The 23,671-nt window shown below is 47.0% G+C and overlaps 2 protein-coding genes across 3 annotated transcripts in view; both read right to left on the reverse strand.

Annotated features, from left to right (window-relative positions):
- cd44b (CD44 molecule (IN blood group) b) overlaps nt 1-2,323 on the reverse strand; it is a 16,860-nt gene extending 14,537 nt beyond the window's left edge. The window contains exon 1 of one of the 2 annotated variants that reach the window (XM_076991748.1): nt 1,699-2,317. In XM_076991748.1, coding sequence (XP_076847863.1) covers nt 1,699-1,768 — 70 coding nt within the window. In that variant the 5' untranslated portion in view covers nt 1,769-2,317. Of the gene's footprint in view, nt 1-1,698 lie in introns of both variants that reach the window. The other variant, XM_076991749.1, reaches the window with a different exon arrangement.
- A 5,010-nt stretch (nt 2,324-7,333) lies between these two features.
- Nucleotides 7,334-23,671, reverse strand: part of pdhx (pyruvate dehydrogenase complex component X) — a 41,726-nt gene continuing 25,388 nt past the window's right edge. The window contains exons 6-11 of the mRNA XM_076991735.1: nt 16,738-16,906; nt 13,044-13,191; nt 12,413-12,471; nt 10,937-11,095; nt 10,173-10,237; nt 7,334-8,046 (exon numbers count right to left, since the gene is read on the reverse strand). Coding sequence (XP_076847850.1) covers nt 7,773-8,046; nt 10,173-10,237; nt 10,937-11,095; nt 12,413-12,471; nt 13,044-13,191; nt 16,738-16,906 — 874 coding nt within the window. The 3' untranslated portion in view covers nt 7,334-7,772. The remainder of the gene's footprint in view (nt 8,047-10,172; nt 10,238-10,936; nt 11,096-12,412; nt 12,472-13,043; nt 13,192-16,737; nt 16,907-23,671) is intronic.

Consider the following 23,671-nt stretch of genomic DNA (forward strand, 5'->3'; position numbering starts at 1 on the left):
TCGGCCTGGTTTATACACGGGAAACTCCAGCGTTGATTCACACCTCACTCTTAACGGATTACAGAAAGGGGGCTCATTCTGAGGGACTGTTACAAGAACCAAAAACAGAAAAATAAAAGAAAGATGGAAATAAAACAGGGATAAAGATGCACGGGGGGCATCGTCAGGGCGTCCTTGCCCATGTGAAGGTCCGATCCGGACGGACCCGTGTAGCTGCGGTTGTCCCCGTGCCTGGCGCTTGGGGCCATGGACCAGCAGGACAGGGGCCACAGCAGACACCCAATTAGTTTGCACGCTGGGGGCTCTGGGTCTGGGGTCTGGTGTCTGGGTCTCATTTCAGCTCCATGGCACCCCGGCTGCCTGAGGGGCGCGATGGGGAGCGTTGAGCCAAACTTCCCCCGGGGAAATCTCCACACACAGCTGGTTTCCACTGCACACCTGAGTGTGTGCGTGTGGTGTGTGTGTGTGTGTGTGTGTGTGTGTGTGTGTGTGTGTGTGTGTGTGCCAGTCCTGGTGCCACCCTGTCTACCTCCATCTCTTTGTCTCTCTGAAAACACTCTCTCACTTCACTTTTACAGGGAGGGTGTACAAAGCCCTCAAACCACATTCGCCATTATAAAAACACGGCTTCTGTTTGCATTTACAGAGCAAATTTACAGCTGCCCTGTGGTGGACTCAGTGGCAGTCAGCCAGACCCCCCCCCCCCCCAACCCCCCCCCATACACAGAGCTAAGTTCCCCTTTATAGACGCATAAGCAGACCTGTAAAAGTCACCGGCAAATTCCCATGCAGAGGTCTCCTGCAGTGACAGTTCAAAAATCTCAACTTAACGGCAAGATGAAAGGATGAGAGAGAAATGGAATGAAAGAGAGAGAGGGGGGTGAGAGAGAAAGAGAGAAAGAGAGAGAGAGAGATCTGATGAGAAACGGTGAAAGGCAGAAGTAGAATAGCTGTGCAGCTGATCCATTTCCTTTGTGTGTCTGAGTCGTGTCTGAGTGCAGACGAGGCTCCTTCAGTGCTCAGCGGTGTGTGAGGAGACGTGGGGAGACACAGCGGGGGTGTGAGGAGATGTGGGGAGACACAGCGGTGTGTGAGGAGACGTGGGGAGACACAGCGGTGTGTGAGGAGACGTGGGTAAATGATTATCCCACACCTCTGAGGCAGATACACGCGCCTTTTAGCTACCGTCTTCCTCCGTCTGTCAGTGTCTCTCTTCATGTCTCTTTCTCTCTGTCTGTTTCTCTCCCCATCTCCCTCTTTCTCTCTACGGCATCTGTCTGCTTGCTTCTCTACTTTCTATGTCCTGTCTCCCTCCGTCTGTCTCCCTCTCCCTCTGTCTGTCTCTCTCTCCCTCCATCTGTCTCTCTCTCCCTCTGTCTGTCTCCATCTCTCACTCCGTCTCTCTCTCCTTCTGTCTGTCTCTGTGGCTGGTGAGTAAGCAGCCGTCTCCTTTGTCTACTCTGTCTGCCAGACAAACGCATGCTGCCTTGTCGGCATATATTGCCCCCCCCCCCCCCCCCCCCCCCCCCCCCCCCCCACACACACACACACACACACACTCCACAATACATGCCATGACTTTGAACTCCACAAACAAGCCACCAGCAAAGCATATACACATCCTTCCCTTAAGCAAAGGAAAAATCCACAACCGCCAAAAGTGCTCATTTCTTCCCCACCAGAGAGGAGTCTTCTCACCTTGACGGCTGTTCGCCCAGGAGCTGCTGGCCAGGAGTCCAGACATAAGTCCAACGAGTAGAATCCACATGCTGGCGGAGTGAAGCGTGTTGGGTCTCCTGTACGTCGGTGAGCTCCTCTGTGACAAGTGAGGGTGCTGAGATTTGGACTGAATGAGTGAGTGAGTGAGAGGAGAGAGAGAGAGAGAGAGAGAGAGAGGGAGCGAGAGAGGAGGCGAGGGCGCGTGAGTCCACCGGCCTGGGGTGGAGTTAGTCGCGGGTGGCTGGCAGCCTGTTGGAGCCCAGAGACTTTGCTTGAACTTTTGAATGGCGTGTGTGCGAGTAAGAGTGCGATCTTGCTATCGTGGCTGTGATGGAGGCAGAGGGGTGGTGCATACATCAACACACCCTTCTGCCCCTCCCTCTCGCCTGCCTTCCGCTCTCTCCTTTCCTAGTCCTCTCTCTCTCTCTCTCTCTCTCTCTCAGCCTTGGCCTCTGTGGTTTTATAGCAGAGTTTCCTATTCTTCTGTCAATACCTCCTTAGTCAAATGTCTTCTAGGCTGCTCTCCCTTCCCGTGTCAGCCGAGCAGACATCTGCACCTTTGTGTTTGCCTCCTCCAGAAACCACTCTCTCTCCTCTCTCTCTCTCTCTCTCTCCATGCGCTGTTTCTTTCTCTCCAGACTCTGCCCCTCACCCCTCCTCTCTCCAGTGTAAGGACAGAATCAGAATTGAATTGTCGCTTTGCACTTCTTGGCTGCCTGACTCTCTCTCTCAGAGTAACACACACGTGCGCTATGGAGCTGAAACAGACCCCAGTTAGATGTGTAAGGTATAGAGTCATTAAATGACAGTATTAAATTAGATAGGATATAGTTAAGATACCATAGCTGTGACAAAGTAGCAAATAAGGACAGGTGTGTTATAATGTGTTATAATGTCTGCCCCAGCCCACACTGTGTTTCACATAAATAAAAATAATGGCTAAAACACAGAGGTTGGCAGTTGCATAATGTGGGGAAATTTTTAATTGATAATGGCACAAATTACCCACACACAATAACTGAAAAAATATTTAGTTAATAGAAAAAATAAACCTTCATCAGCCCACCCACCCACCAGTCCCACTGAATTCTACTGAACCCTGTACACACCCTCTCTCTCTCTCTCTCTCTAAATAACGAGGGTGATGTCATCTGACCATAAAGACGCTCAGAGGTGGGCGGGGCCTCTCAGCTGGGCCTGCAGGTGCTGACCAATTCATCACGTTGCCCTAAACAACCAACTGCTTACACTGGTGCTGTTTGACATAAGCCTCGTCTGTGGGAGGGAGTTGGCTGTGTACAAATGCATCACCTACAGCATCGGTTTGAACACTTCCTGTGTTCACTTCCTGTTTCTCTCATTGCCATAGAACTTGCTGTTTGTTTTTCCCTTTTTGATGTGACTAACATGCCCAGAAGCTGCTGATGAAACAGAATTAGAAACATTCGTATTAAGAGAAGTTCCTGGTTCACTTACCGTGAGTCTCCAAACACAAAAACAGATACATAAACTCTGTAAAGGGTCCCGATTCCCTTGTACACATACACCATTTGATCTATTTCAGATCAGATTAACCCACATGAAAATGCAACATATTGCAATATGATGTTGATGTCCTCCAATATCGAAGAATACATGGGTTGCATTTCTATGTTGGGAAGATCGAATCTGTAGTTACACTGCTACACATTCTTAGCGTCCTGTCTGTCATGGAGAACACCATGCTGTGTGTTAGCTGGCGTTCAGGACACCTCCGAGAACAATCGCTGCCCCACTTTCACTCTCCAGGGAAATTTCGTTAGCTTCTACAACACCGACAAATCTCACCCAACTAAGGACTTGTGTTTGTGCCCATAACAGACCGGTGATTCATTTTATTTCCAATAATTTTAGAGCTAGGTTTAATGTGTGGAAATATAACTCTTTTTATAAGTAGGTTTACCATAAAAATAACCAGAATAAAATCAGAATATCATGAACAAACCCATAAATTGCAGGAAAGCAGAATGTTGAGTCCTTCAAAGCCTCTTTTATAGAGGAAAGACGAGGAACATACAGCCACAAGTGAACTGAAAGCTAGAGAGATAAGAGAACTAAGATAACATCCCTTTATTTTGATTACATCTTCAGCCTTTGAGGTGTCTTCCACCATGATTACTTTGGACGTCTCAGGATGAGTGAACGTCAGACAAACGTTCAATCACCTCTCATAGTTTTGACATCCATTTCTCAGGAGTGAATTTTTTTCCTTTTCAACCTAAACTTTCTATTGTATCAAGGTCAAAGCACTAGTTTCATCAGACTTGTTATATCTTAGAAGAGGAAACTCTGGGATTTCCTTTAGTTGAATGTTTTTGCTTCAACCTTAATGGTTTTGCTTAATGGTTATGTAACAACCACTGGTTAAAATCCACAAACATTATAACAAAGGTAAATATGAATCTAAAATGTAATTTGGGGGGAAAATGAAAACAGTAAGGTTGTGCTGTTTGTAACAATCACCCACGTTTGTTATGCAGTGATTTAGATATATGGAAAATGAGGATAAAGACAATCCTACAGTATCAGACATATTCTAATTATGCCTGAGCTCCTTCATCACTGGAGATTTATCAGAGTTGCCAAATGTGTTATCCCCAAATGACATTAGACTGTTCATTCAGCAGTAAGTCATAGAGAAAGAACTTTAACCGTGTCCGCAGAAACTACCCTCAGGAGACCATAACCCTGAAGGGTTCACTTGAACGTGGTACCTTCAGAACTTTAAAAAGGGGCACGAGAGAAGAGAATGGAGCTGACATAATCTCATCAGTGGTGTGAATGTGAAGTTGATCTCTTCGTGTGGTAAAAGGATGTGGCAGGTGGTGGAAAGCAGGGGGATTTCCGGTGGCATGAAATAACACCACGTAAACACAACGAGAAACCAGACTTCGCCCATCACACCAAACATTACACTCATAGCAAGAGGGACTTTCTTGGTTAAACATGAATCTGAACCTTTTTGCCATGATTTACGGAGGAGTGTGCGCAGAGGGCCAGATGTATGTATGCGTATGTACACAAGAAGTACAGAGGAAAGTGCTTTAACTTTTCTTTCTCGTTATTTGCTGGGGGTTTCTGTCCCTCTCACAGCTACGAGGAACCAGTGTCCCGTTGCCTGAGTGAGTTCGCTCCATCAGAAACAGAGCAGCGTGCTGCACAAACACAGAGAGGCCAGACCGAGACAAGGAGGAACACATGATGTTAATGACAATAAAGTCTCCTTGACGTTGACCTTGTCTAGAGATACAGTCATCTGGATTGGGATCCCAGTAATAATTTGCATCTAAATTCAGGTGGTTTGCCATGTATCATCTGCTGCAATAATAGAAACTCACACCACAGTTACTAAGGAAGCCCAGAATCGAACCGTAGGCTAGACTGACGAACATGTCACAGGACGATGACGTGTGGAAAAACACCAGCAACATGGCAAAGCCTTCTTTAAAGTTTCTACAACTGATGTAATTACAAGCTGTGTAAACTAGCAATAAAAAACAACAAGATTATGAATGGTATATGTGTACATATATACACATAATGCTGTAAATAAATAAAAAAAAAAAAACAAACAAAAAACAAAAACATGGTCATCAAATCTAATGCAAAGTGTGAGGTAGCAAAGGGGTCACAGGTCAAACAGAGTCAGGAACAATGATTCACGTTCAGAAACACCTAGTTCTGTAGAGACAGGACATGAAACTTCCAGCCTCACAAGCACGCTCCTCTGAATTATAACACACTGCGGACCTTCATGGGGTCAGATCTCTCTCCCCCCCCCCAAATGTAATGCTTCTAAAGACAGCGCTCACCACTAAATTGCTACCATTGCAGGATTTGTTTAAAAAAATAAACGTCATCCTTCGTCAGGACGATGGGCGTGGGGGAGGAGCTTCTGTTTGGAGATACCTAAAGAGAATCAAGTCTTGTTCAACACGCTCATTAGAAAGAACACGTGTCTTCCTTCATCTGTAATAGCATCATTAAACGTCATTGGTGTTTTTGTGATAAATATCCACAATTTAAAAGCCGATTTATTGGCTTGTGGCTGGGCCACTGGGAGTGTTTCTCTAACAGTGGCAAGGATGAATGATCTCTGAAGCGTGGGACAAGCTGGAGCGTGTCTCCAGAGCCTCGTCCTGGTGAAACGTGAGCCCCACGTCTTCTCCTCAGCCCTCTTGAAGTGAACTCAGGGAAACAAGAGATTCAGGTCCTGTACAAACAGGGGAAGTTTATTTTACTTTCATTCTCAGCACGGCCTGTTGGCTTTACTCATGCAATACTGCAATGGATTAAAAAAAGGACACTGGTCCATTTCTCCATAAAAGCCGGATAACGAATGCAAAAGGGAACTTTGACCCCAGCATGCTTTCTGGGAGACTGATGAAAGCCACATTATAGCAGCACCTTTTAACTACATGATATCCCTGAAGTGAATGCGGAGTGTTTCTTAACAACTGCATTTATGTCAATAAACCCGCTTCACTTTAGACATAGGCAAAGCTTTCAAAAGTAATTAAATCAGGCAACAAAGACTTTTCTATCATATGCTTACAAGAAGCAAATTCAAATCCACAAAGGCACGTGTGATTTTCAAACAGTCACACCTCCAGCCGTTTTTTAATGAGAGATCACTATTATGCTTCCCTACCCAAGGCACAGAATGTCACCTCGAGACTAGGGGGCAGGTGAAATGTCACATTCCGCTTCGCCCTGTTAATGTGGTTTTAATTCTTAGAGGCTTTCCACAAGATTTTCCCAATTTAATTTCAGTGGACTTAGCAGCAACTTGTATGCCTAGAGTGCTTTTAAATGCAGAATATCCTTAAAACCCAGTCACTGTGCAGCACTGTGGAGGTTCACAAGGTAATTACGTCCTCCGACATGACTCGCCTCTTTAACAACGGTCCCTAATTCAATTACAACTTCTCCATTAGTAATTAACAAGGCCATTTTGTCTTTCAGATGGCTTTCTAGAGAATAGAAGGCGCGTTTTGTGGTGTGGTAGAGTGTAGTTGGGCTGTGAGGAGGATATGGGTGACAGTTAAGATTGTGTGTGGATATGACACAGTACAGACCTCCCAGTACAGACCTCCCAGTGATGGATCACTCAAGGCTCTCACAAGCCCAGACTACCGTCAGGAAGGGGAGCGATCCCCCCCCCTCACACCTCCCATCCCAGTGGTTACTAGGAGACAGTGAAGGGGTGCACACAAAGACAGTGAAACATGGGTACACTGTAGCAAGCAGCAGTGAGAAGCAAAACTGCGTGTAAACACACACACACACACACACACTTCGTGCCACCATTTCTCGCACCACCCTGCTTTGGGCACCCCTCTCTGCAGAAAGCACACATCTGCCAAACGCAGGCACCCGCAGGCATAGACCAGAACGTTCCGCGTGTGACGCTTCTCCACGACGTCTGGGTGGTGCGTGAGGGGCGGGGCACACCGCCACACACCGCCACACGCCTCCGCTCCTGCGCTAACGTCCTCGACACACACGTCCGCCAGCAACGCTTCTGCGTCCTGGTGTTTGTATTAGTCTGATGAATTATACACAAGCACTCCGGTTCAGTACAGCAGATGGGGCTTTATTAGCTTGAATGGTTTATGACACTACACAAGATTTTGAGGTTTTTCAATGAGTCATTAGTGAGAAATCACAGGATTACTGCGGTATGGATGAGGAACAGAGGGGCCAACATTCAAGTGTAAAAGTATCTGAATAATGAAGAAAGAGCCACGTTTTTACAGTGAACCATTGCTGAAATACCATACTATGGCCACAATAAATACCCAAATATGTCTTTAGTTTGCCTCCCTCAAAGGAACGAGAGCTGCTCTCAGGGAAGGAACAGATAAAGGGCAAACAGAATGTGCTGTTATGCAGCTTTCAACAGTGACCTATAACAAATCCAGACACAGGAAGCATTAGCGTCTTTTAGCTGAACTCTGTAAATTCTGCGACTTGACTTGTAACTATTTCGCGGGTCCAGTGCGGTCGCACCTCTAGGCCAGCGCCATGCGCTCTGGTTTTTCCAGGTTGCTGCGAAATTTATCCAAGAAGCGTGAGGCGAGCTCATCGTCCACCAGCCGCCCGTCGCTGGACAGCGTGACGGTCATTAGCTGGCGGGTGCGGAGGCCGGGGGCGGAGCCGGGGGCGGGGTCATCCGGGGGCGGCACCAGCTCCTCCCGGGACCGGCCCACGGCCAGGATGCAGGCCTGCGGGGGGTTGATCACGGCGCTGAAGCCGGTGATGCCGAACATGCCCAGGTTGGAGACGCTGAGGGGGGGCAGACAGGTCAGAGGTCAGAGGGGCGTTTCGCCATTGAGCCAAACGTGGTGGACGCCCGGCGTTTCCTGGACACACTTCCTCATGGGGAGAGTTTCATAGGGAAACAATGACCAGCACACGGAAGTGCATCTTCAAGAGTTGCTTAAGTGGTCACGTCATGTATCGCTCACGTTGTTTTTCTATGTGAGAGGTGGAGTGCCTGGTGTGGAAGCACCGGTCAAGGATACAGTCACACCTATGGTCACACCTACGGTCACACCTACAGTCACACCTACAGTCACACCTACAGTCACACCTACAGTCACACCTACAGTCTATGATCAGTGCTACGGTCACACCTACAGTCACACCTACGGTCACACCTACAGTCACACCTACAGTCACACCTACAGTCACACCTACAGTCACACCTACAGTCACACCTACAGTCAATCCTACAGTCAATCCTACAGTCAATCCTACAGTCAATCCTACGGTCACACCTACGGTCACACCTACAGTCACACCTACAGTCACACCTACAGTCACACCTACAGTCACACCTACAGTCTATGATCAGTGCTACAGTCACACCTACAGTCACACCTACGGTCACACCTACAGTCACACCTACAGTCACACCTACAGTCACACCTACAGTCTATGATCAGTGCTACGGTCACACCTACAGTCACACCTACAGTCACACCTACAGTCACACCTACAGTCACACCTACAGTCACACCTACAGTCAATCCTACAGTCAATCCTACAGTCACACCTACAGTCCCACCTACAGTCCCACCTACAGTTCCACCTACAGTCACACCTACAGTCTATGATCAGTGCTACGGTCACACCTATGGTCACTCCTACAATCCCACCTACAGTCACACCTACAGTCACACCTACGGTCACACCTACGGTCACACCTACAGTCAATCCTACAGTCAATCCTACAGTCAATCCTACAGTCTATGATCAGTGCTACGGTCATACCTACAGTCACACCTACAGTCACACCTACAGTCACACCTACAGTCTATGATCAGTGCTACGGTCACACCTACAGTCACACCTACAGTCACACCTACAGTCACACCTACAGTCACACCTACAGTCACACCTACAGTCTATGATCAGTGCTACGGTCACACCTACGGTCACTCCTACGGTCACTCCTACAGTCACACCTACAGTCACACCTACAGTCACACCTACGGTCACACCTACGGTCACACCTACAGTCAATCCTACAGTCAATCCTACAGTCTATGATCAGTGCTACGGTCATACCTACAGTCACACCTACAGTCACACCTACAGTCACACCTACAGTCTATGATCAGTGCTACGGTCACACCTACAGTCCCACCTACAGTCCCACCTACAGTCCCACCTACAGTCCCACCTACAGTCACACCTACAGTCACACCTACAGTCCCACCTACAGTCACACCTATGATCAGTGCTACAGTCCCACCTACAGTCACACCTACAGTCACACCTACAGTCACTCCTCTGCAGTGGTTGCCACGGGTGCACCGGTGTGATGACGTGTGTCACGCATGCTTCCATGGTGCCCAGTGCTTTAGTGCTTAGTGCATCACCTTCATTAATGTGGCTCAGTAGGACAGGGAGAAGACAGCAGGCAGTACTGAAGCCCAGAATTAGACGTGAGTGATGTGGTACTACTGGGATTACTGCTCCGTCTTTACCACAGAAAGCCCATTTCTTTCCAAGCGACCCCATTAAGCCACTAATGATAGAAAAAATGGCGGGCAGTGCCTGGGGTGAAATGATTAGAAATTGATGACCACAATTTATGATCTTCGTTGATTTAACACACTCCATTCAGATCTATCAGACGACCAGATTAAATATGCAGTGCCTGGAGCATTTCCTGGAGTGTGTGTGTGTGTGTGTGTGTGTGTGTGTGTGTGTGTTCAGCAGGTCCAGCTGTGTGTTAAACAGCTTATTACTATGGAAAACTCATACAGGAAACACAGCGAGTTCATGACAAGCGGTCCTGAGAAAACCCCTTGAAGCTCTGCTGTCCCGTGGGTCCGCAGCCCTGCACTGAGCGCTGGTGGTTGTGTGTGTTGATGAAGGTGAGGATGATGATGGTGTGGTACCTGAAGGATCCCCCCTGGTACTCCTCTGGTAGAAGCTTCCCTGCTCTCGCTCTCTGAGCCAGAGTCTGGGAGGGGAGAGGAAGACGAGGAAGATGAAGAGACACGCCAGTGATAAGCATATGCGCTACAAAACATCACGTGATAAGCACGTATTATACAAATGTCACGTGGCCCTTATCTTCCCGCCCTGCTGGCTGACCACTCCCACACGTGCCCCGCAGGGGGCTCATCCATCACCCAGTCACACTCGCCCTCTCTATCGTTACCATGGCAGCAGAACTAGACACGGGTACTGGCGGGAGAGCCTGACCCTAACGGAGATGTGGGTCGTCCACACATCTCACCGTAACCCAAAACAGAGGAAAATACAGCGTCTGCCGTATTAGCACCGACGCTACGCTGCGGGCGGCACGGCAACCCACCGAACTGTAACGTGTAAGACGTGCGCACACACACACACACACGCGCACACACACACACACACACACACACACACACACACACACACACACACACACACACAGAGCTGTCTCACTGCGTGCTCATCTAACAGAGACGCCTGCGACTTGAGTGAAGGCAATTAAGTGGTGTTAGCTGCCGTCTGTCTGCCGGCTGGCGGGGAGGGGGGGGGGGGGGGGGGGGGCTATGTGTGTGTGTGTGTGTGTGTGTGAGGGGGGGCAGGAGTGTCGGGTATTTAGACGTGCGCTTCTGTCTGCCCGCGCGAACGTTCGAAGCAGCAGTGCGGTTGCTATGGCGACAGTTACCTTGGCGTCCGCGGCGATCTGCCGCACGCCCTTGTCCGCCGCGCCTTTGATGATGGGGGTGATGAGGCCGCGGTCCGTCGCCACGGCGATGGAGATGTCGACAGAGCCCAGGGCGCGCGGCCCCTCCCCCGACCAGGTGACGTTGACCTCGGGGATCTCCTGCGGGAGGGCGAAGACACAGGACCTCACGCGCCACGCACACACTCCACCATCCACGGTGAAGCAGGGTCAGCTCCACCCACGCAGGGCCCCGCCCACCAGAGACGGACCCCTGTGCCCGGGGGGCGGGGCTTCACGCTGACCCACCTCTGCGGTCTCCGAGGAAACAGCTGACGGGCTACGAGCTGGAAGTGCTGCTCTGCTGAACCGCGACGGTGTGCGAAACGCTCTGTGTTGTGGCACACGTCAGGGGGGGTTGGGGGCCCAGACGATCAGACAGGCCTGCAGCCTGTGGCTCCCCCCCCCCTGTCGCATTTCAAAGGCCTGTCTGTTGGCTGAGATTCACATCCTGCTAATTTTCCCCTTTCCTTGCAGTAACGCGTGGGCAGAAAGGCCAGGCGACTTCACTTGAAATGGTTTCTATTTAAAGGGCCGTCATGAGTGCGGGCCACGCAGCACCAGCCCGGCTGGGGGGGGCAGAGGTCCAGTGTGTAGTCTGCAGATACGGCCTTGACCCCCCCCCCACCGCTGGGCTGTAACCCGTCTGCTCTTAGTGCGGAGGGAAAAGGTGACAGATGGCCTGTTGTATATTAAACATCCACTTGTCACATTCGTTATTAGGAACGTTTGATTGGAAACACCTTGCAGGTGATGAGACCACAGCCCGTCTGTCTCTAGGTGATCTCCCTGTCAGCCCATCTGCTAACCGTTATCAATAATTATTGAACCAGGCCAGTGTTGACTGGACGTTATTAAGTGCACGACCACAGTCACCCCAGTGAAGCCACAAACGCATGTTTGCAGCTGCAGCTGCACTGTGGTCCATACACCTCAGGGTGGAGTAACCGCTATATATCGAACATACACCTCAGGGTGGAGTAACCGCTCTACATTCACCATACACCTCTGGGTGAAGTAACTGCTCTATATCCACCATATACCTCAGGGTGGAGTAAACGCTCTACATTCACCATACACCTCAGGGTGGAGTAAACGCTCTACATTCACCATACACCTCATGGTGGAGTAACCGCTCTACATTTACCATACACCTCAGGGTGGAGTACCACTTAAATTAGCTGCTTATGTTATACTGTAATCTATTCTGATGAGAGCAATGCTCAATGTAATAATTACAATAACTGAGGTCGACAGAGAACGGTTTGGATAAACTGGTAGGGTGCTACGAAAACACTTTAATTTACAAAAGTCTGAAGTGACAATAAGGTCATTTTGTATTTCTATCATTTCTATCACAGTAAGGTGATTCCAGTTAGTCACACAAGCATGTAAACATAAAACAAGATAATTACTTACTCTGAGTGTGACAGCAGCTGCTTTGATAATGAAGTCATTGACAGACACCTTGATCTCTTCTTTAAACACAAAAAGAGCAAAAGAGAGCGAGAGCGAGAGAGAGAAAAAGATGTGTTAAAGCACTTTGGAGAAACCATTGAGAATAAAAAATGTGAAAATAATTTTTTTTAATACCATCTAAGTCTATTACCAACCCAAATCAACTAAATCCACATGATATCTGGGGAAGCTGCAGCTGTAATAAATCTCCCTCTCCAACCACAGCTGGCCAAAAATTACCCCAGACCCCAGGCGCTCTTACCCCGGGCCCCAGGCGCTCTTACCCCGGACCCCAGGCGCTCTTACCCCGGACCCCAGGCGCTCTTACCCCGGACCCCAGGCGCTCTTACCCCGGACCCCCGGCGCTCTTACCCCAGACCCCAGGCGCTCTTACCCCAGACCCCAGGCGCTCTTACCCCGGGCCCCAGGCGCTCTTACCCCTGACCCCAGGCGCTCTTACCCCGGACCCCCGGCGCTCTTACCCCAGACCCCAGGCGCTCTTACCCCAGACCCCAGGCGCTCTTACCCCGGACCCCAGGCGCTCTTACCCCGGACCCCAGGCGCTCTTACCCCGGACCCCAGGCGCTCTTACCCCGGGCCAGCTCCTTGCGCAGCTCCTGAATGGCCCCCAGGTCACAGTCAACGGAGGCGTAGGCGTGAGGGATGGTGGTTTTGGACTGGGTCAGTCTCTGTGCAATGACCCTGCGCACGTTGGAGGCTGGCACCTCCGTGAAGTTGCCCTGGCAACGCCATCAGAAACCTGGGTCAGTGCAGCCCACTAATAGCATATTCAGTTTCACAGAGAGCGTAAACACACTGATGCCACATTGCGAGTAATGTCTGATGGAAGACGCAAAACAATATCTTGGTGATGTCAAGACACTGGTGGTGTAAACTGCTCCGATACAGCCATCACTGTATCATTAGCAGTGCTCACCGTGCCACTGAACACTGAACTAGAGAGAGTCAGAACGAGTGCTAGTGCACCAACGCTAATGCACCAATGCTAGTGCAAAACGAGCCGTTCAAACCACGGAAAGATTTGTAGGGGTGAGAAGTTCATCTGAGCTGACCCAGAGTGCAGGGCCTCTCCTCCCACTAACCCTGCGATGCATCATGGCCTCATTGCATGTCCACAGCAGAAACCCACATACACGCGTTGTGTAAGAGGAAAGCAAGACTGTGGCTTCATGAGAGGGAAGAATCTTATCTGCTTAAATATCTGCTGGGCAAGGACATCTTGTAGTCAAACGGCTGCAATTTTTTCAACTGTTATACCAAAAAAAACCAAAAAAACAGTTCTGCCTGTGTTTGGGAGAACGGACACGGAGGCTCTGCCCGTCAGCCGCTATACTGCTGTTGTAAGGGGAAAAAATGAGGAAAATGAGGAAACCGTTGACTGACGAAAGGAAAATCAATATTGCACAACTGGATTTGCTGCTAAGAGTTAGTGAGTCCCCTCTTCCTGCACTTTCCCAACAGGCTACAGTGTGAGCACACTTCACCACCATCACTCCTACACTCCACCCAGCAGTCTGCTCAGAGAACCCCTGAAACAGGACCGCACACCGCCCAGAGTGACAGGACACGAGAGGACGGAGAGGAGCAGAGAGCAGCGATGGTGGTGGAGGTGTGGGAGGAGGAGACAGCACTCTGGCATCAGCTACTGCTTATATAAGACAGAGCATTTAGCTTGTCTGCTCTGATCTCTTCACACAGCCATGATGAGTAGGTGGCTAACGCTCCCCCACGCCAACACAGGAGTTCCAACACTCCAGTGTGTGTATCTCCCACACACTCCAGTGTGTGTACCTCCCACACACTCCAGTGTGTGTATCTCCCACACACCCACACTGTCAGCAGTCACTGTCAAAGTATTTAACAACTCATAAGTAAAGAGAAAATCAAATGTGTGTTTTGGTTTTTTTGAGACTCTAAATGAGACCCTAAAAATTTGCCAGTGTTTGGCCCAAGTCACCATAACAACTGTGACGCCAACCCAAACGGATGTGAAAGCAGTCAGCTCAGACCGGCCTTACTCCAACGGGCTCTCAGTAGATTCTGTGACATTAGGCACACTGTTAGCTGACAATATAGGACCTTGAAGAGCGCAACATGAATATTTTGCTTTAAAAGTCGCCGCTACTACACCGCTGCTCCTTCTGTTGATCTAACGTCCTCCCAAATCTCCTGCTAGTTTTGTAACTGAATTAAATGAATTGCTCACAGTAGCCTCCGCTACGTTTTCTGCCGTCATGCAGTTGGGTGACTTTAATATTCATGTTGTCACCACATGTGCATTGTCTGTACAACTCATGAATGTAATTGAATGTTTTGGACTTACTCAACATGTCAATTTTCCCCACACACAATCATGGACACATCCTCGATCTGCCCTGTACATCTGGACTCCTGGACACTTCAGTTTCTGGTTCTGTTGTTGGTTTTACTGATCATAAGCTCATTGAATGTTCTTTCAGTCTGCGCTCTCCTAAATCTCTCTCCAAAACAACTGTTACCTTTCATAAACTAAACTCCATTGACCCTCAGGCTTTCTCTCACTCCCTTCTTTCTTCATCTTTCGAGGAAATCTCTAAACTGTCCTCACCTGATGACATTCTTACACTTTATAACAATACTATCTCTGAAACACTCAACATCCATGCTCCTCATAAGATTAGACAGCTCTCTGCTACTCACTCCTCTCCATGGTTCACTCCTGAGCTCAGCTATTAAGACTGAAGTTATGTGTCTTGAGTACCTTCACAAAACTAGTATCAACTAGTATCCAAGTACAGGGATGCTTTAAATACTGCCCACTCTTCCTATTACTCCAGTATCGTAAATAGTAGTTGCCATATGCCCAAAGCTTTATTTAACACTATAAATAAACTTCTTTAACCACCCTCTTCCATCTTTCATTCCTCTCCTGAACAATGTAATGCCTTCTTAGATTTCTTTCAAGATAAAATTAACAAGACGTATCAACTATTTCCTATATTGACTAGTTCATCTTTTCCCCAAGCTCCCCCTCAGAGTACAGATAAATGCCTTTCTGTCTTTACTTCTGTTGAACCTTCCACAGTGTCGGGACATCCTTAGTGGATCGTCTTCCTTTTCCTGCAAACTTGATGAACCAATGCTTCTTGTTAGGCACTGTCCCCTCTTCTCTCAAAATAGCTGCTGTCACACCTATACTCAAGAAACCTGGTCTAGACCCACCTTTACTATCTAATTACAGACCTATCTCGAACCTCCCATTCATGGCTAAAATAATGGAAAAATTGTTGCCATGTCTTTCCAGTAATATGCTGTATGTATGCTGTAATATTTCAGTCTGGTTTTCAGACTCTATACAGTACTGAGTCTGATCTCTTAAGAGTTGCAAACGATCTCCTGCTCACAGCAGATTCCAGACTGTTCAGCATTCTGGTCCTCTTGGACCTCACTGCTGCTTTTGACACAATAAACCATAACGTTCTTCTTTCCAGATTACAGTCTATCGGTGTTACAGGATTGGCTCTTAGTTGGCTACAGTCTTATCTCACCAACAGGCAACAGTTTATATCACTAGGCTCCTACAGATCTTCCACTACACCTGTCGCTCAGGGTGTACCCCAGGGCTCTGTTCTTGGACCCCTTTTATTCATTCTCTACATTTCCCCCTTAGGCATTATCATCTGGAAACATGGCCTAATTTCCACTGTTATGCTGATGACATTCAGATCTACATCAGTTCTGCTTCCCCTTCTGCTTCCGCCCAGACACTGTGTGCTTGCATCTGATCTTAAACTCTGGCTGCACCAAAACTACCTCAAACTCAATGCCGATAAAACCGAGGTCTTATTGGTCGGTTCAAAATCACTACTTCCTGATGTCCCCAACATCACCGTCAATGTCGAACTCATCAAGGTTTGTCGTCCCTCACGCACCCTTAGATCCTCTCACTCCTCTTCTCTGATTGGTCCACGCACTAATCTTGCTTTCATGGTCTTTCAGTACTGCTGCCCCTAAACTCTGGAACTCTCTGCCTCAATCTGTTCGTAACTGTTCTACTCTGTCTTCTTTCAAAAACCAACTTAAAACTTTCCTCTTTACCTCTAATTTTACTTCCTAAGTGTGTGTCCCCTTATATATGTTGTGCTAAGCGTCCTTGGGTTTGTGAAAGGTGCTATATAAATGTAACCTATTATTATTATTATTATTATTATGTGATGAACATACACAGATGTAGATGCAGATGAAGAGAACTCCTAACGCACCAGTGAAGGTGGACAGATACTCACTGGAGCTCCAGGTGTCCCGGGTACAGAGACGGGAGGGTGGAGGGGTCGGCCGGGGGCAGCAGCAGGAGGTGGAGGTGGAGCTGCAGGAGGAGCGGCCGTGGGAGGAGGTGCAGACAGAGGTGGTGTCTTCCGCTCTGGGTGTCCCTTCTTCAGCAGGGTCAGAGCATCCCTGCAGACACCAGCAAAGAACCAGCGACTTCAAAGGCAGGAAGACATCTCCATTTCAAATGACAAGGATGATCTAGTGGACATGGCGGTGAGATTTGTTATGGCAGCCATATGCAAGCCAGAACAGATCAAAAACAGGCATATAAAAAGACGTGTGGTACCAAGGCTTTGGTGAATTAAATATTTAGAAAATTACATACTTAATAATAATACTACACGCTTAATAACAATTCCATAATTACATTACATACAGATTATAAAATAACTAGTTTTGATTTTGAAAGCAGTTACGTGAATGACATGTTCAATTGTTATAATGAAATTAAAGTTCCAATTGCAGTAGGTAAATATCTGTAGAATACGTGCGTCACCCTAATTTTACTGCAGTCTTAAGAGCATCATTTAAGGAGTGTGAATGCGTCCCAACAAATAAATCACACTAATGTCTTGTATTCAGTGGCACCATTCTCATCTGTGTGTGCTACCACATCCATGCTAACGCAACAGTGCAGAGATCAATAATAATCAATAAAACGCACCACTGCCTGTTCGTACAGAGTCTGAATGGCTTCATTAGGCCTTCATCCATATCAGAGCATTTGTTGCAATCGTATTATTTTAGGCTCTCTAAATGATGAGTGGCTTTCATAGGCAGTAGCCATCAAGCAGGAAGCCAATAACAGCCATATAATGAGGCCCGGAGTGTGAGGCCGGGCTCATTAAGAGTTTGAGGCAGAGAGGGAGAGCGTGGCGGCTTTCAGCACTCAGCAACGGGTCAGTCAGAGCCCAGGGGACGCACACGGGAACATCCACGCACACGGGAACGTCCATGCTCACGTAAACACGTTTCTGTCTCCCTTGGCTCTGAAAAGAGCCCCTCCCCCCAGAAGATTGGTTCTGAAATGTGCAGAATGTAAATACAACCACCCTCTTAGAAGCAGCCCCTTTTACATCTTGCACAAATTACACTACCATTCAGCAAAATAAACGTTTACGCTGGCTGGCCACTACAGGCTCTCACAGTCTCGAGGTTTGCTATGTTAAAGTCTTCTTTTGTAAACGGAAATAAGTCCAGCAGACATTTTAAGGCAGATGCTCATCGTAAACAGACACGTTTTTGTCTCTTTTCCCCCAGACCACAGGCCAGTCCTGAACTCCTGCTCTATAAGTGATCTCATTGTTACATTTCAGCACATCAAAATGCTGCAGTGAGTGATTTGACTGGTCCAGGGGAACTTTCAGTGAAATGACTCACACTAGCATTGGGACAAAATAACACATATGCCTCTCATTCACGTTCACACCTAACAACTCAGACACGTGTACCCACAACTACATTTGAGCTTACATGTGTAGAAAATGAAGAACTAGCTTGAAAGATGTGAAGACTCACCTGTTTGTTGAGTTCTTACCAGAGCACTAATTCAGCTGATACCACTTGCCGTTGTTCTTAAATTGTATGTCTGTTTATGGTTATTTGTGCTTCTAGGCAAATGCCTAACTTGCAAACACTAGGTAATGATACTGATTCCTGTAGTTTAGTAGTAGTCTGACTCAATGGTGTCTTGAATTCTGGCCTATTTGTACTATTTCCTAGGATATATTCTGTGATCAGAAGCAAAGCACTTTGTAAGTCGCTCTGGATAAGAGCGTCTGCTAAATGCCGTAAATGTAAATGTAAATGTGCCTCAGGTTAGCTGGCATCAGATCCACAAATGTGGTTACTACATTCAAACTGGGGGTGTGTAATTTTTCATTTACACTGCAGTAAGGTGAAAGTTGCTTCGCATCCCAATGGCTGTTTGAGGGAGCATGACACAAAAAAAACAAAGGTTTTAGTCCAGGAACACCAACTACTTCAAACACCTTCTGGCTTCATTTGTATAAATGCATCTGTAGTTCTACAGTCACGTTGAGGAGCCAGAGGTGAACCGGACACTGTAGTTAACGTATTCTCATCCAGCTCATCGTGACACTGTAGTTAACATACTCATCCAGCTCGTCGTGACACTGTAGTTAACGTATTCTCATCCAGCTCATCGTGACACTGTAGTTAACGTATTCTCATCCAGCTCATCGTGACACTGTAGTTAACATACTCATCCAGCTCGTCGTGACACTGTAGTTAACGTATTCTCATCCAGCTCATCGTGACACTGTAGTTAACATACTCATCCAGCTCATCGTGACACTGTAGTTAACGTATTCTCATCCAGCTCATCGTGACACTGTAGTTAACATACTCATCCAGCTCATCGTGACACTGTAGTTAACGTATTCTCATCCAGCTCATCGTGACACTGTAGTTAACGTATTCTCATCCAGCTCATCGTGACACTGTAGTTAACGTATTCTCATCCAGCTCATCGTGACACTGTAGTTAACGTATTCTCATCCAGCTCGTCGTGACACTGTAGTTAATGTATTCTCATCCAGCTCGTCGTGACACTGTAGTTAACATACTCATCCAGCTCATCGTGACACTGTAGTTAACGTATTCTCATCCAGCTCATCGTGACACTGTAGTTAACGTATTCTCATCCAGCTCGTCGTGACACTGTAGTTAACGTATTCTCATCCAGCTCATCGTGACACTGTAGTTAACATACTCATCCAGCTCATCGTGACACTGTAGTTAACGTATTCTCATCCAGCTCATCGTGACACTGTAGTTAACGTATTCTCATCCAGCTCATCGTGACACTGTAGTTAACATACTCATCCAGCTCGTCGTGACACTGTAGTTAACGTATTCTCATCCAGCTCATCGTGACACTGTAGTTAACGTATTCTCATCCAGCTCATCATGACACTGTAGTTAACGTATTCTCATCCAGATCATCGTGACACTGTAGTTAACGTATTCTCATCCAGCTCATCGTGACACTGTAGTTAACGTATTCTCATCCAGCTCATCGTGACACTGTAGTTAACGTATTCTCATCCAGCTCATCATGACACTGTAGTTAACGTATTCTCATCCAGCTCATCGTGACACTGTAGTTAACGTATTCTCATCCAGCTCATCGTGACACTGTAGTTAACGTATTCTCATCCAGCTCATCGTGACACTGTAGTTAACGTATTCTCATCCAGCTCGTCGTGACACTGTAGTTAACGTATTCTCATCCAGCTCGTCGTGACACTGTAGTTAACGTATTCTCATCCAGCTCATCGTGACACTGTAGTTAACGTATTCTCATCCAGCTCATCGTGACACTGTAGTTAACGTATTCTCATCCAGCTCGTCGTGACACTGTAGTTAACGTATTCTCATCCAGATCATCGTGACACTGTAGTTAACGTATTCTCATCCAGCTCATCGTGACTCTGTAGTTAACGTATTCTCATCCAGATCATCGTGACACTGTAGTTAACGTATTCTCATCCAGCTCATCATGACACTGTAGTTAACGTATACTCATCCAGCTCATCGTGACACTGTAGTTAACATACTCATCCAGCTCGTCGTGACACTGTAGTTAACGTAATCTCATCCAGCTCATCATGACACTGTAGTTAACGTATACTCATCCAGCTCATCGTGACACTGTAGTTAACGTATTCTCATCCAGCTCGTCGTGACACTGTAGTTAACGTATTCTCATCCAGCTCGTCGTGACACTGTAGTTAACGTATTCTCATCCAGCTCATCGTGACACTGTAGTTAACGTATTCTCATCCAGCTCATCGTGACACTGTAGTTAACATACTCATCCAGCTCGTCGTGACACTGTAGTTAACGTATTCTCATCCAGCTCATCGTGACACTGTAGTTAACGTATTCTCATCCAGCTCATCGTGACACTGTAGTTAACGTATTCTCATCCAGCTCATCGTGACACTGTAGTTAACGTATTCTCATCCAGCTCGTCGTGACACTGTAGTTAACGTATTCTCATCCAGCTCATCGTGACACTGTAGTTAACGTATTCTCATCCAGCTCATCGTGACACTGTAGTTAACGTATTCTCATCCAGCTCGTCGTGACACTGTAGTTAACGTATTCTCATCCAGATCATCGTGACACTGTAGTTAACGTATTCTCATCCAGCTCATCGTGACTCTGTAGTTAACGTATTCTCATCCAGATCATCGTGACACTGTAGTTAACGTATTCTCATCCAGCTCATCATGACACTGTAGTTAACGTATACTCATCCAGCTCATCGTGACACTGTAGTTAACATACTCATCCAGCTCGTCGTGACACTGTAGTTAACGTATTCTCATCCAGCTCATCATGACACTGTAGTTAACGTATACTCATCCAGCTCATCGTGACACTGTAGTTAACGTATTCTCATCCAGCTCGTCGTGACACTGTAGTTAACGTATTCTCATCCAGCTCGTCGTGACACTGTAGTTAACGTATTCTCATCCAGCTCATCGTGACACTGTAGTTAACATACTCATCCAGCTCGTCGTGACACTGTAGTTAACGTATTCTCATCCAGCTCATCGTGACACTGTAGTTAACGTATTCTCATCCAGCTCATCGTGACACTGTAGTTAACGTATTCTCATCCAGCTCATCGTGACACTGTAGTTAACGTATTCTCATCCAGCTCGTCGTGACACTGTAGTTAACGTATTCTCATCCAGATCATCGTGACACTGTAGTTAACGTATTCTCATCCAGCTCATCGTGACTCTGTAGTTAACGTATTCTCATCCAGATCATCGTGACACTGTAGTTAACGTATTCTCATCCAGCTCATCATGACACTGTAGTTAACGTATACTCATCCAGCTCATCGTGACACTGTAGTTAACATACTCATCCAGCTCGTCGTGACACTGTAGTTAACGTATTCTCATCCAGCTCATCATGACACTGTAGTTAACGTATACTCATCCAGCTCATCGTGACACTGTAGTTAACGTATTCTCATCCAGCTCGTCGTGACACTGTAGTTAACGTATTCTCATCCAGCTCGTCGTGACACTGTAGTTAACGTATTCTCATCCAGCTCATCGTGACACTGTAGTTAACATACTCATCCAGCTCGTCGTGACACTGTAGTTAACGTATTCTCATCCAGCTCATCGTGACACTGTAGTTAACGTATTCTCATCCAGCTCATCGTGACACTGTAGTTAACGTATTCTCATCCAGATCATCGTGACACTGTAGTTAACGTATTCTTCTCCAGCTCATTGTGACACTGTAGTTAACATACTCATCCAGCTCGTCGTGACACTGTAGTTAACGTATTCTCATCCAGCTCATCGTGACTCTGTAGTTAACGTATTCTCATCCAGCTCATCATGACACTGTAGTTAACGTATTCTCCTACAGCTCATCGTGACACTGTAGTTAACGTATTCTCATCCAGCTCATTGTGACACTGTAGTTAACGTATTCTCATCCAGCTCATCATGACACTGTAGTTAACGTATTCTCATCCAGCTCATAGTGACTCTGTAGTTAACATATTCTCATCCAGCTCGTCGTGACTCTGTAGTTAACGTATTCTCCTACAGCTCATCGTGACTCTGTAGTTAACATATTCTCCTCCAGCTCGTCGTGACTCTGATTTCAGCCTGACATGACCTGGCGAAATGCCTCCTGCGCTGCTGATTGGCTGCAGTCCAGTGAAACTCGCTTCTCATTTGCATAAGGTTGATTAAAACTCGACTTTTCAACGCTTTCTTTCTCGTGCTTGGATCTCAATGCACGCACTCCCATAATCCTCTGCACACAACTGCTGCCTGTCTCCATAGCGATTACTGGGTGGGGGAGCAAAAATCAACGCACTGTACGTAGACAAGAGCACAAACTAGCAATCTGCATGTTTCAGTCTCCTGGTCCTCTAGTGCCTGATTTAAAGAACTCAAAGTTTTTAAGAACTCAAAGTGGTGTTACAGATGTTGTCAAAGCTGAAGGTTACAGTAATCAAAGAGCTCATAACCAGACACATGCTCACACTCCCGTCATAACAGACACAATACTGGTATGGGGTCTCATATCATTACATGTTAATATCACCTATTAGGACTAAAATACAATAGTCATGTGATTAATTTCGGCAGTTGCTGGAAAAAAAAACAATAAGGTAAGTGTTCATGAGAGTGGGAGTGTGTGTGTACGAGAATGGAGTATGAACAAGTTTGAGTGTGTGTGTGTGCGCAAGACAGAGAATGTGAGTTAGACCGTTTGTGTTTACACACTCTCTCACACACTCTGTTTCCTTCACTGTTCCCCGTTTCTGCCCCTAACAGAAAGTTCGTTAAAAGTGCCCCCCCTTCCTTTTTGAAGTTTAAATCCCATTGAAACAGTCCAACTGTGATGCTGTTCATGTAATTTAACAGATATACGTCACAGCAATTATATTTTCCAATAACTTGAATGTAAATAAATCTTTGATATGTAAATAAAATTTTAAACAGAGAGAGAGAGAGAGAGATAGAGAGAGAGAGAGAGAGAGAGTGTGAGCATGTGTGTGTGCTTGTGAGTGAGGGTGAGAGTAAGTGTGTGAGCGTATGCGAGTGATAGTGAGAGAGTGAATGAGTGTGTGAGCATATGTTAGTGATAGTGAGAGAGTGAATGAGTGTGTGAGCGTATGTTAGTGATAGTGAGTGAGTGAGTGAATGAGTGTGTGAGCGTATGTTAGTGATAGTGAGTGTGTAAGTGTGAGTGAGTGAGTGCATGTGAGAGAAGAGTTTTGGGCTGCTTCATGGTTCAGAGAGCACATGTCTGGCTGTGTTGGCCAGGTATCAGGTACCAGGTATCAGGTATCAGGTATGCTGCTACCTCCAAGCT

The sequence above is a fragment of the Brachyhypopomus gauderio genome, unplaced genomic scaffold, assembly GCF_052324685.1.
Source record: "Brachyhypopomus gauderio isolate BG-103 unplaced genomic scaffold, BGAUD_0.2 sc85, whole genome shotgun sequence".
Classification (NCBI taxonomy): Eukaryota; Metazoa; Chordata; class Actinopteri; order Gymnotiformes; family Hypopomidae; genus Brachyhypopomus; species Brachyhypopomus gauderio.